At 40.8% G+C, this 14,032-nt stretch overlaps 2 protein-coding genes and 1 long non-coding RNA gene across 4 annotated transcripts; 2 read left to right on the top strand and 1 right to left on the bottom strand.

Moving 5' to 3' along the window:
* The first annotated feature begins 143 nt into the window (after positions 1-143).
* Positions 144-7,641, top strand: LOC116222499 (carcinoembryonic antigen-related cell adhesion molecule 6-like). The gene is made up of 10 exons (XM_031576892.2): positions 144-189; positions 527-862; positions 2,988-3,263; positions 3,466-3,717; positions 4,758-4,890; positions 5,087-5,115; positions 5,375-5,421; positions 5,579-5,660; positions 5,968-6,020; positions 6,177-7,641. The coding sequence occupies exons 1-10, from the start codon at positions 144-146 to the stop codon at positions 6,225-6,227; spliced, it is 1,305 nt and encodes a 434-aa protein (XP_031432752.1). The 3' UTR covers positions 6,228-7,641.
* Positions 7,642-7,705: 64 nt separating this feature from the next.
* LOC105894899 (carcinoembryonic antigen-related cell adhesion molecule 8-like) lies at positions 7,706-13,893 on the top strand. 2 transcript variants are annotated; one of them, XM_031576886.1, is made up of 6 exons: positions 7,706-8,066; positions 9,818-10,144; positions 10,575-10,853; positions 11,121-11,387; positions 12,552-12,678; positions 13,452-13,893. In XM_031576886.1, exons 1-6 carry the CDS (start codon positions 8,027-8,029, stop codon positions 13,513-13,515), a joined length of 1,104 nt encoding a protein of 367 aa, XP_031432746.1. In that variant the 5' UTR covers positions 7,706-8,026; the 3' UTR covers positions 13,516-13,893. The 2 variants fall into 2 exon arrangements, with proteins under 2 accessions (XP_031432746.1, XP_031432747.1); XM_031576887.2 differs by lacking the exon at positions 7,706-8,066 and adding an exon at positions 9,384-9,619.
* On the bottom strand, positions 11,237-12,382 carry LOC122133250. The gene is made up of 3 exons (XR_006152651.1): positions 11,858-12,382; positions 11,448-11,524; positions 11,237-11,412 (listed from the first exon to the last, which is right to left on the bottom strand). It is a non-coding gene; the product is annotated as an uncharacterized LOC122133250 (long non-coding RNA).
* Positions 13,894-14,032: the final 139 nt, after the last annotated feature.

The following is a 14,032-nucleotide window of genomic DNA, read 5'->3' as shown; positions in this document are numbered from 1 at the left end:
CTCTTGGTGTCCTCCACGTGAAGAAACCTCAGCCTACCGCTGTCTAGTTTGCACTCGGAAGCCAGAGGGGAATTACATGATCTTGTGTTAGATTTGTAAGTCAGGACTATCCTCAGTTTATTCTAGAATCCCCAACTTTCTGAATGGATCTGCTCATCTCATCCACTGTGTTGTTCCTTTCAGCAGCTGGTAAGAGGCAATGATTTAACGGTCTCAAGTAGAGAACAATACAGACTTCATGTAACGAGCAGCAACATTATTGTTCTATGACATGATGGTTTGTAGATGTTTGGGGGGGAAAAATTATTTTAAACCCTATTTATGCAATAACTATGCTAAGCACTTTCAGATTTGCTTATAGCACAGAATTGTTCTTGTTCTGGATTTAATTTTATAATTTAAATTTCCAAAAGCTTATTAATGATGATGGATGATGTTGTTACTATTTACTTTCTTACTTGTTTACTTACTAATTTCTACATTAAAGTTTTGAAGCTGTCTTTGTTTCTTTCCCTCATTCCTTCAGGATTTTGCTCGTGCCAAAATGAATTACGACTGAATGGACCTCTGAATGGAGCAGTAGGAGGGAGTGTGAAGTTCACCCTCATTAACCCACCATCTGCACCTCCTCAGAGAATCACCTGGAGTTTCAGAGGAAATAGAGATATTACAATCTTCACTTCAATTGGTGGTGGAGAGGATATACATGCTGATTATGTTGGTAGAATCTCTGTGAACAAAACCACCGCTTCACTGGAGCTCAGGGGCCTGACTCACAATGACAATGGGCTGTACACTGTGACCATCTCCATCATCAGTGGTGGTGTACAACAACAAGGGAACACATTACTCACAGTGTTTGGTAAGTGCTCTCTCTACCTCTCCTGGTTAAAGCTGGTTAAAGACCATTTTTCAGTGCTCGTGGGCACGGGATGTACATATTCTTCCCAGTTACTGGTCTACTCCACAGTTTGGTAGAACATGCTTAGTATTATTAAACCTTGATTAAAACACCTTTTTATCGCACAAAATGTTATTTCACCCATGTATGCCAATTGGTTGAAGTAGGCCTGTGGTATTTACCAGGGCCTCAAGGAGCTAAGAATGCACAGAATCTTCCTTTGATTTTTTGGCATGACCTTTGAATGTTAAGCAAAACATATTTTCAAAAGAACCAATACAGTAAATATATACATTTCCCCTAAAAACAACCAGTTGCCTTTAAGTGGCCGCACATTAGCTCATGATTGGTTCTCCTGTGTGATGTTAAAGGCCCTGTCCTGGCATTTATTACACCCCTATAAACTCATCCCTGTTCCTCAGAATAACATATTTAAAGGAACATATACAGTATATGAAGCCCTGATTCTGTCATTGGTACACTGCAGTTCCATGGTGGAAATACTAAGTCATGGCGTTACTTTGCTCATGATGTGTTGTGTATCGTATTAAAAACAGCATATGGACATGTTAACAAGGTTACATTTCCACCGAAAAGGGGCCTTTGAATAATGAATTGTCAGTCATGGTTATCATGGTATTCGCTGATTTGTCTCAGAATATACCACGCATGTCAAAATATAAGACAAGGCCAAGTGCCTTAAACCTTTCATTTTTGTCAGACATTTTTTTTAAAAGATTGAGTCTGTCCTGATCCTGAAAAGGAGAGACTGTTAATACCTGAAATGCTCAACATCTTTTTGTTCTCAGAACTTTAACCGTCATGAATAAAGCAAAACCCAGCTTGACAATGTGAATAAAAACTCACTCAATTGGGACATTTTAAAGATTTCCAAAAGGTCTTGCCCAGTATTACAGTATTATTGGGTATTAATCCTTTACAAACTACACAGACATATTGCTGTACATACATGTATGGGTGTCCGTTTGGTTTGAAAAGTGCGGGGTACACAGATGGGATTTTACATAGGCCATCCTACCTGCTATTACCATGAGCGTAGCCCGAGTACAAATGCACCCAAAATCACTTAATGCCAGGACAAAATGTGGGCCAGGACACTGGATACAGAAGTATGCCTTTTAGTCGTAGTTGCTGGCCTGCCCTGGGACAAAGGTGATGCCATCTGATTGGAGGTTATCAAAGGATAGGCTACGTACACATGGAGTCTTAACACTTAGACTAACGTCTCACACAACTTCAATTTTTGTGTGTCAATTTGATTTTCATCTATAAACTGGTGAATAAGCGCTTTGCTAAGCTAATCATTGCAGTGATAGGCGTCAAAAGGGGTAGGGACGTAACAGCATAACTGACACCTATGGCAGTCATTACTATGTATATTATAGACTTATGTGTCTCACCCCGGTCCTACACAACCTCCACTGGCCCTTAACAACCTGGCCCCTCCCTACCTCTCAGACCTCCTCCCCCTCCACGCCCCAACCCGTTGCCTCAGGTCCACCGGTGCAAACACTCTGAAGACCATCAGAACCAAGTGCCTGACCTGGGGTGACAGGGCCCTCTCAGTTGCTGCACCCTCCCTCTGGAACACCCTCCCCATCCACATCCGTCAGGCTCCCACCCTATCTTTATCCAAACAAGCCCTCAAAACCCCTGCTCCCTTTCAAACCCACCTCTTCAAACTGGCCTTCACCTGCTGACCCCTGCTCCCTTTCCCTCCCTACCCTCCACTACATGACTCATTCCGCACAGCTTCTCCATTTTCTGTTTTTTCACTAAAATGTTCTGTTTGTTTGTTTTGTTTGCTCCTTTGTGTTCTTTTTGTTTTGTTTGTCTTTGCCCAATGAAAGCATCTTTGAGTACCTAGAAAATTTAAGTATTATTATTATTATGTCAATTATTATGAGACATTATGAATACGAGTGTCATGTCCTCTCAAACAATCATGTTATGCCATAATACACACTTTTAAAGGTTTACAATCACAAAGACAATGACATGTTCTACATGTTTTATCATTGTGAAAGAGTCATTTATGTGTGTTATGTCTGTTTATTTCACACAGAAAACATATCCAATGCTACCATTACAATCACTGGTGGCATCCTGATAGCAGGAGAGAGTTCTGTCAACTTAACCTGCGATGCACAGGGCTCCATCATCACCAGGGAGTGGACAAAGGATGGCAAACCTCTGTCTCCTAGCAACAGCATCACCTTCTTTGAGGAGAACAGAACGCTGTCCATCAGCCCAGTAGAGAAAGATGACGGAGGAGAATATATGTGCCACATCAGCAGCCCTTTCAGTACTATGATAGCTTCCCAAACAGTAACAGTGAACTGTGAGTTTTGAAATTTTGGTATATTAGTTATGAATTACAATTCATCAAGTATAAATATAAACAGTTTGTGGTGCCATTTTTATGTACATACATATACTGCATCCTATTCATCTAGTACTGTCTTAAATAATATCAAATGATAGATTTAATTTGATTGTGCCTGCTTGAATTTGTTAATGTACCATTGTTTATCTCTTTTTAGATGGACCAGACACAGTTATCATTGTTGGTGTAGAGGTAGATTGTGGCCATTTCATTAATTTGACCTGTACTGCTGAGTCTGTCCCTGAGAGCACCTACACATGGGCATTTAATGGGACAGAAACGAGTGTGACTGGAGCTTCATACGTCAAAGAGCTGAGTGAATATGAAGACAGTGGAAAGTACACCTGCACTGCTTTGAACAGCATCACCAAACTCAGTGGCAAAGCGGATTTTGATGTGTCAGTTACAGGTACGCACTGTCAAGGCCTCTCTGAGCCATGTGGTCAGAATGATTGATTATGGACCGATTAGAATGCCTCCACCATAACCTCCGGTATGATTGATTATGGACCGATTAGAATGACCCCACCATAACTTCCGGTATGATTAGATCTCGTGAGAACAATGATACACGAATCTTTTCATTACATCACAGTGCTAACTTGACTTCTTTGGTGGCCTAAGACTTTTGCATAGTGCTTTCATCACAGTCTTGACAGCCTGTGTCGTCCGCAGTGGTTTATGCATGATACTACACAACTCACTATTCTGTGTCGTCCGCAGTGGTTTATGAATGATACTACACAACTCACTTTTCTGTGTCGCCCGCAGTGGTTTATGCATGATACTACACAACTCACTATTCTGTGTCGTCCGCAGTGGTTTATGCATGATACTACACAACTCACTATTCTGTGTCGTCCACAGTGGTTTATGCATGATACTACACAACTCACTATTCTGTGTCGTCCGCAGTGGTTTATGCATGATACTACACAACTCACTATTCTGTGTCGTCCGCAGTGGTTTATGCATGATACTACACAACTCACTATTCTGTGTCGTCCGCAGTGGTTTATGCATGATACTACACAACTCACTATTCTGTGTCGTCCGCAGTGGTTTATGCATGATACCTTGAGTAGCCCACATAATGCATATTACCCCTGAGTATCCCACATAATGCAAAACAAAATCTACACTGTCTTGCGTTGCCTTTCCTTGCCTGCTGTCTTCTTTTAAAGCTAGCACAGTACATTACTGTGTAACATTCCTCATTAAGACCCTGTGCTACCACCATGACTCCACCAGGCCAAAATAAGACTAGAATATCTGGCTCAAGTGGCTACCTAAGTTGAAATGCACTGGATCATTGCATGGTTGGTATTGTATTGCTTTGAAACAGCTTCTAAATCCCGTAACCTCTGCCAGACTCTGCTTGTATCAAGTAAGCTAACCGTTTTACTGTGTGTAATAAAATATGTTTGGCTCTGATATTTTGCCCCACAGATAAGAGGAAAGAGAATAGCTTGTCTGCTGGAGCTATAGCTGGGATAGGAGTGGCATGCTTGATCTTGGGTGTGGCTGTAGGGGTTGGAGGCTCTTTCTTTGCCATGAAGAAATTACCCATTGACCAAAAAGGGTGCGCTCAACTTCCACTGGGAGGTAATTTTACATTGTTTCAAAGAGATTCACTATTTAAAGGTCTATATTTCTCTTTCCCTGTGTGTGTGTGTGTGTGTGTGTGTGTGTGTGTGTGCGTGTGTGCGTGTGTGCGCGTGTGCGCGTGTGCGCGTGTGCGCGTGTGCGCGTGTGTGTGTGTGTGTGTGTGTGCGCAGGCTTCACTCTGGAAATTCCAGAAGAAAAAGTTTGTATTTATTTAATTTATTTTCTCTAGCTCCCAACTCTAGTATCATTTGTATAGATCTAGTTTATGGTAAGCAGGGCACATGTAACAAAATGCTTTAATACATGACATGATTACGTAAATACCATAAATATGCAGTATTTCCAATAGGTCCTGAACGTATTTTCTTAATGTTGTCATAACATACTGATATTTAAGGTAAGATGAACTGAAATAAAAGGAAATGACAAAGGTCCCTTTCATGTTTTTTTATGCTTAGATGAGGTGCCAGGTGATCGTTCTGTCTCCAAGCCTGCCTCAAGATATGTGAGTATCTTCACAATTCCTAACACTCTACATGGGAATATGTTTGTAACTACCAGTCAATTTTAGAAGGAAGAACACCTTATTTGAATCATATAATACGACTTTCAAAGCATTTTGTATACATTTTGCTCTGATGGTGTTTCACTTCATCCAATAGGATGCTCCTATACCTCTCAATGCAACCACTATAGCAAATCCAGGACTATATGAAGCACCTACAGACGGGACAGAACATTCAGGTACGCAAAAACCTTTTTAGGCTGTCAGGTTATATAGTGCAAAAGGTTCCAGCCCATCACTGTGCATGATTCTGATTCAGACAGGTTTGAATTATATCCAGCAACAATGTTGTGCAGAAGGTCAACAACATAGGTAACATAACTAGGGACATCTTAAAATAAAACATTTTATTGGATTTACAAAGCTTTGTTATTTGACTGTAACCAACGGTGTTTATTTTGGTTTATACATGTACATTTAAAACAAGTTGTAATAAACACAGAGTCATAGATGTCAGAAATAATCATTTCACTTCTGTTGTTTCAGGCTCTGTTCATTCAGATGACACTGTTTATGAAACGCGTATATCTGTCAAACGAGTGAGTAAACACATGCACGAGCTAATGCTTGTTGGTACTGAATTGAACATGAATGTTGAAACGTTATGTGGAATTTTACTGTAGCATCACCTAAAATCTAAAAGTAAGATGTGCTTATGTGTGCCTAACACTGGTCTTGTGTTTCTTTTTCCACAGCCTCCAGTCGTGCCCGAGTCTTTGTACTACAAAAATATATTTCAAATGTAAAGCCATCTTTCCAGCCATGTTTGACATGCATTGATGTCCAAAGCAGCCATGTTTGACATGTTAGTAAACATGTTAGCAAACATGTTAGTTTGTATCCAAAGCAGCCATGTTTGACATGTGTTTGTATCCAAAGCAGCCATGTTTGACATGTGTTTATATTCAAAGCAGCCATGTTTGACATGTGTTTGTATCCAAAGCAGCCATGTTTGACATGCGTTTGTATTCGAAGCAACTCACAAGTGCCAAGCGAGCAAATAATGAAGTTAAGCGTAAGACTTTTAATACAAAGTGCCAAATAGAATGTGCATAGGAAGTTGAAGAAGGGTTGCATGTCCAGAGATTTTGGCCAAAAAACTGTATGCATAACATATATATATGAGATTCTTTTGGCACTCTGAGATTCTTTTGAATGAAGAGTGCATTACAAATCAAATGAATTATTATTATTATTATTATTATTATATTTAGCCATATCTGTCATTAAATTGCTAAATACAAATCACAACATGCTTAATTGAGTATTATTGTGCAGTGACTGAAAGGTATTAACAGATCTTTTTGTATTGTGTCTCACGTGTTCTTTGATGTTTATTTACATCAAGATAGTTCCTTCCACTCCCACACAACCAGGAAATGGGTATACTAATGGACTGACCGTAAAGGCCACTAGACAAGGAAATGAGTGTTTAGTTCATTATTAACTGAGATCAGGCCATAGGTTCCAGTAAAGCCCAGTAAAGTTGCTGATAACCACTTACCACTGGTAAAACCAATAAAGGAGATATAATCAGATAAAGGAGACATAATCAGATAAAGGAGGCTATGCATGTCAAGTCAGCAACTTAGTTTAGAATGTCAGCGTGTATTTCTGTTGCCATTTGAGTCTGGGTGATGTGTGTGATGGCCTGGTGTAGTTGTCCTCGTGTGTTCGCCTCTTTGTCTACCCTCGCCCTGTGCGCTGTGTCTGCGTATAAGATCCTTGCCATCCTGCCCATTGGTCATCAGTTCCTGAGTGTTCATTTACTGTGTGTCTTTAACAAACAGCAAAGATGCCAAAGAGAAGTCTGCTTCCTGCTCATCATCACAGTATCATGTTAAAAGCTAAGTTTCATTTCACGACTAAAGTATGGAGAGGAAATGACATTCACACAAACACATTCAAACTCCTCTATCTCACTGCTGTGTCATTATCACTGTGTCAGGTGTCTCCCTCGCCTATCATTACCACGGGAGATAGGCTGGATACTAGTAGTGTAATGCTTAAAGCAATCAGGTCTAGAAGTTGTAATTACTACAAACAGGTATTGTTTCCCATGGATATCAAGTGTGTGTATGTGTGTGTGAATGTGATGTTTTTACGTGTTTTTTGCCTTATTCCCAATAAAACTGTTGCTTTCATGGCAACATTATGGCTTGTGTTGCCCTGAAGTGGATTTCTCCTCTAGTTCAAAACTGGCCTGCGGTGACATTGCCATCTAGTGGCGTAGTACAGTTAAACAGTAAATCTGAAACATTGTGTTGGTGCTTTGTGGCCTGTGCAAGTGTTTCACCACATTGGAGTAGCTCAATTACTCCATTATTAGGAAACATCTGTTTCATTATGCCACTGGACCGTATTACTGCATGTTGACAGCTAGTTTTACAATGACAGGAAATGCCACTCAGTTATTGTGTAATGGCTGACCGAACTGTCGAGTATGAGTGATGAGTCACTGGTGTTTCTTCTGAGTGCAGGCATGATATAGGCCTACGCATTCATACAGATCTCAGTGGCTATTGACAAAACTGAGACTAAAGACATGGCTCTTCGTGTGACCCTGGTTGTGATCCTGCTAACAGGTAAAATGATTCATTATCCGGATTATTCCGTTTTATGCACTTGATTTGTTTTTGCCATTCACAGATGTGAGTTGTCATAAAACAACTGAAAAGTATGAAACATTTTCAGCCTAGATGTCATATTAAATAGTTTATCATATAGCATTTATTTTTAAACTATTTAGATCCACAGACCAATTCATAGGCTAAAATAAATAAATGCATACCGATAAATACATTGCAAGTTTGCAAGTAAAAAGACAAATTTGAATCTACTATGCTACTTTTGTACATTGTTATATATTTATATAATGTGTAATATATGTAGGATTGATAGTTGATTGATACACCCATGGTGTTATTGTATAGGCCTATTTAGATTCGGAAGTAGTCTCCCGGGGATGTCTGAAGTAGGCTATATAGGCTGATGAATCACATCAAGAAACTGTTTTAAACATTGATTGCACAGAGCAGAGGAAATCGTTGCATAGGCTTACACATAACAGGTCACTTAACTATTTGTAGTTGCTAGTTGCTGGGAACATCCCGTGGCGAGTTCACTACCCACATTGGAATGACCATCCGGAGACGTGAGAAATGTTCGTACATTTTCGGTCTAAATATGGGTAGGGCACGGCGCACGGTTAAAGTGTGACACTTTCCAAAATGGCACAATGCCTCCTAAGTGGCAGTGAACAGGATATGAGTTCACTGGATTTGAGTAATGTGTTTGTAGAGGGAAGTAAGGCAGTTCACGCCATAAATACAATACTAAAACTATGCTGGTTTTCGCCATAGTCAGGACCAAACTGTAAAGAGTCTTCAGACTGTGGACACTCATCAGAAAGTGCCAAAAATACAGCTTTCCCGAAGGCACTACTGCAGTGTTTTTCCTACTAGTCCCGATACAGTTTTTGCCGTCTTATGCCTGTGTTGTGAAATTAACAGTGGATGTAGGGGGCCGGGGGTGAACACTCCCAAACAACATCAACATTCCCAGCAATTTTCCCTCAATAATTAGTCATTTTAACCCATGCTTTAATCAAAAAGATTGTATACAGTTTACTAAACTGCTGATTTCCACATCATGTTTAACACGTAACGTAAATGTAGGGCTTTGGTCTGTGCGTCACGGACTTCAGGCAACACAAAGACGTTGGATGATAAGAGTTTATTAGGAACAGCCGAAACCGTGGACAGGACAAACACAAAAGTAAAAACTGGATACAAAACGCTTAGAAGATTTAAGAGTTCAAAATGGTAACGCACAGAAGATCTGAAGTCAAAACTACAAAGCTCAGAAGTATTTGAGAAAATAAAAGGCAGACTTAAAGCAAACGCAAAGTAGATAAACCAACACAGAAACAATAAGCGCAGGAGCACGAGAGGAAAAGCAAAATAGGATGACCTTCAAGTCGGAGTTCGAAAACGGGCAGAGATCGAAAACAGAGTTCGACCAGTCCGGGGCTTGTGTCGTCAGGTTTTAGTCCTTCAAGATAGGAGGCCAGACAAAGAAGTGAAGGGAGTGACAGGTTTACGTGATTTGCCTTCCGTTGATGGTGAATGACACGGAGGTGGGTGAGTTGAAGTCGGAGGGGGCGTGGCAGGAGCAGGGTTAAGCGCTTGCATAAAGTAATTTAAATGTTTGCGTTGGTCTGTGGACTATAAAGTAACTTAAATGTAAGGCTTTGGTCTGTGGGCTATAAGGTAACTTAAATGTAGGACTTTGGGCTGTGGGCTATAAGGTAACTTAAATGTCATCCCTTTCACAGGTTTCGGTCTGGGACAACACCAGTCATTATTACCATTTGAATCCACCGTGAGAGCTGTGGGGGAAGACATGAAATTCACCATCAACCGTCCATCAGCTCCCTTCAAAGAAATCAGCTGGAGATTTAAAAGCGTCCCTGTCATCACCAGCATGGGTGGTGAGAATATCACCTTTGGGCCTGGCTACCCTGGCCGTGTCCGTCTAAACGCCACGACCGGATCTCTGGAGCTGCTGAATCTCACGCTGGAAGACTCTGGGTTGTACACAGTCACCACCAGGCTTGGAGGAGGCACAGAGCTTAGTGGGCAAACAGCCCTGACTGTCCTGGGTGAGTGGTTAGAGAACAGGTGTAGCCTGATGTGCCAGGGGTTTTGTTTGTCATATTCTTCTCTGCATTAGGATTTTCTTACATTATTATATTGCGCTTTACTAAATATATATTCTGTCCTCATTTTAGAACTTTATTGTTGTCATCATTTTATTATCAGACGTCTCTGTTTTGTTTAATCAATGTCTCTGGTAAGATATGACGTGAGCACCACTATGTGTGGATAACATCGTATACCAGTCTCCTCTCCTGTCTCGAAGGTTATGATGTTCTATGACTAATGTCCCTCCTCTCAGTCATCTCCTGCTCGGACTTTATTTGAGATATTCATCACAAAACATACCATATTTTTTCCACATTTATGAACACAATCTTGAATGAAAAGCCGAGATGCAGTGGGCCTAATAGTCCTTTGCCTTTTACACCGCAGCTCCCATCTCCAACGTTTCACTGGTGGCTAGTGCGACTGAGCTGATCGAGTACCACAGCTCCGTTAACATCAGCTGCACGGCATCTGGCTCCGTTGCCACGCTTAAGCTCTATGGTGCCGGCTACACCATGACAGCCACCGGATCTCCTGGTAAGATCTCCAGTGAGCTCTACAGTGTCAACTACCGCGTGACGAGACGTGACCGGGGGCCGTACACATGTGAGGCCTCCAACGCTGTGAGCGGGGCTGTGGTCCGCACCCTGACTCTCAATATTCTCTGTGAGTTCAAGATTTAGGAAAAGGCTCAATGGCGCAACTCCTGATGTGATTTGAAAGAGATCATTAAATTAAATGAATAAAACCTCCCTACGGTTCATCTTAGCTCATTCCCTGCACACTGACATTCCATGCACAGTTGCTGGGATAAAAAAAATTACTCAGCCACATAATTTTTATATGGCGAATGACATTTTGTGACTTAATGTCTGGGTATGAAAAACCTGCCATGCTGAATCTGTGATGTAATCTCGATCATTCATTTCTCAGACGGACCGGATGAGGCGATCATGGTGGCTACACCTAAGGGCCCATCCTATCACTCAGGCTCTGACATCACCCTGTCCTGCTCTTCTGAGTCCAAGCCTGCTGCCCAGGTCCAGTGGGCTCTGAATGGAACCCTGCTGGGTAGAGAGAGACCAGAACTCAGACTGGAGAATGTTCAGGCCAGTCAGAGCGGTGCCTACAGCTGCTGGGCTAACAACAGCAAAACAGGGAGAAATGTGCAGTCAGACAGATTGTATGTTACTGTGTTAGGTAAGAAACACTGTAACACATACACCTCTAGGCCTTTAGAATAGGCACTAACACATACACCTCTAGGCCTTTAGAATAGGCACTAATAACACATACACCTCTAGGCCTTTAGAATAGGCACTAATACATACATACACCTCTAGACCTTTAGAATAGACACTAATACATACACCTCTAGGCCTTTAGAATAATAATAATAATACAACTTTATTTATATAGCACCTTTCATGCAAAAGAATGCAGCTCATAGTGCTTTACAGCAAATACATAATATGCACAAAGAAATTACATGCACATAAAAATAGACATCAAAGAAACATAACTCAGATATAGTGCAAAAAAAATAAATTAATAATTATAATTCAAATTATAAAATTGAATACATAAAATGCATAGCAAAAGATAGAAAATAAAACTGCAGAGATATATTTCATCTAACCTTTAGAATAGGCACTGATACATACATACACCTCTAGGCCTTTAGAATAGGCACTAATACATACATACACCTCTAGGCCTTTAGAATAGGCACTAATACATACAAACACCTCTAGGCCTTTAGAATAGGCACTAATACATACATACACCTCTAGGCCTTTAGAATAGGCACTAATACATACATACACCTCTAGGCCTTTAGAATAGGCACTAATACATACATACACCTCTAGGCCTTTAGAATAGGCACTAATACATACATACACCTCTAGGCCTTTAGAATAGGCACTAACACATACACCTCTAGGCCTTTAGAATAGGCACTAACACATACATACACCTCTAGGCCTTTAGAATAGGCACTAATACATACATACACCTCTAGGCCTTTAGAATAGGCACTAATACATACACCTCTAGGCCTTTAGAATAGGCACTAATACATACATACACCTCTAGGCCTTTAGAATAGGCACAAAATAGGCATGAGGGTGTATTTGTTTGTTGTCTGTATGCTACATGCTATGATATTTGATGATGATGATGATGATGATGATGATGATTGTTTATATGATTTTTGGTATGATTTGCATGAATATTAGGGGTAAATATGAATATTGTTAACTTGCTGTAGCTCAGACCTAACTCATGGCTTGCTGTAGCTCAGACCTAAGTCGTGGCTTGCTGTAGCTCAGACCTAACTCCTAACTCATGGCTTGTTTGCAGAGGACAAAGGTGTTCCTGGCTTGAGTGGAGGACCCATCGTTGCCATAGTGATTAGTGCACTGCTGGCTGTAGCTGTCTTGACAGCCATCTTGTTGATTGTACAGCCATTCTTCAAGAAGAGATGCAGGTAAATCCACTGGGTTGTCAAGACCCACAATTATGAGTAGGAAGTGCATCTGATCTTGATATTGTCAGTCAGTTGTTCTGACAACACAAACAGTGTCAGTCAGTTCGAGCTCAATGACATCTGACGAGGTTAAAGTGTCACCATCACCGCGGAGGACAGCACAGGAGAAGAAGGCATGATGTCTTACCCTGCAGTCTGGCTAAGCCAGCTAAGCTGTTAAAGATAGTTGGCTGTTACAAAAAGCCTGCAGGAAGGTCAAGAAAGGGTGTTGTGAGAAACATAAATGCTTTCAGAAGCATTTGAAATGTACAAACAAGTATTTGCTCAGAGTGTTATTGTGATGTTTACTGTTAAAGAATGTACAGAAATGACACATAAATAATAAATAATAATAATAATAATAATAATAATAAACACTGTAAATGGTGCTGTAAATGTAACAGATGGATAAATTGTTATCTTTTGTGCAAAAGCATTTTTACCATTGACTCTCCGTTTCATTTTCAGTATGAGGCTGTTGTGTGTTGTGTCATATTCAGGGCAATAGAAATTATCATGTGTGTGTTCTTTTCTGACTGAGTAAGTATTAAAGACTGTTAAGAAATGCATAAGTGTGACGCCTATAGAAAATTATTGTGTGCTTTTCGACGCCCGAGTTTTTCACACGCTCTCACAAGTAATTACTACGGTTATCTGCCACGCAAATCAGAATACAACTTAGTTCGGAAAAAATCATGTCACATTATAACCAAGCCTTTAATTGTATGTTTCAGCCAAGATACAAAAAGGGATCAATCAGAATGCCTTCCGAGATCACCTTCACGTACTCTCTTCTAGAGTGAAAGAGAGGGACAACTCACCTTTTCCACGCAGTCGACAGGTTTTTCTGTGCCAAAGGCCCCCACCTCTCTTAGGTATCGGGCGTTCTGGACCACAGGCTGCTAATCTGACAGGTGTAATAAGGCGAGGTGTGTAGCGGGGCGCGGAGCTTAACTCACTTCATTAACTGACGCAGAAGCGAGGTTTTTAGTATTGAAAAAGTACCCCAAGATTTAATGTCAAAGGGGTCAAAAAGAATTTAAAAGAAAAGAAAACTACAAGCTCTCAAAAAACAGTGTACAACCCACACAGCAAACGAAGAGGAGCTGAGTCTACATGCATTGAGCTCAGCTTTTAACTGCTCCTGCTTCCGTCTTTTCATCACGGACTTCTCCTTATAAGGTCACAAAATATTCATTCCATCACACAATGTACTTTTGCCATGTCATGATTTAACAGAGGTGTGATTCATCTATAGGCCGGCTTCTTACAGCCGGCCTCCTCCTCGCGGGCCCCCAAAGGGTACACTTCCTGT

Source organism: Clupea harengus, chromosome 11, assembly GCF_900700415.2.
Source record: "Clupea harengus chromosome 11, Ch_v2.0.2, whole genome shotgun sequence".
NCBI lineage: Eukaryota > Metazoa > Chordata > Actinopteri > Clupeiformes > Clupeidae > Clupea > Clupea harengus.
Note: the sequence above shows the minus strand (reverse complement) of the source record. Positions and strands in the feature narration are given on the sequence as shown.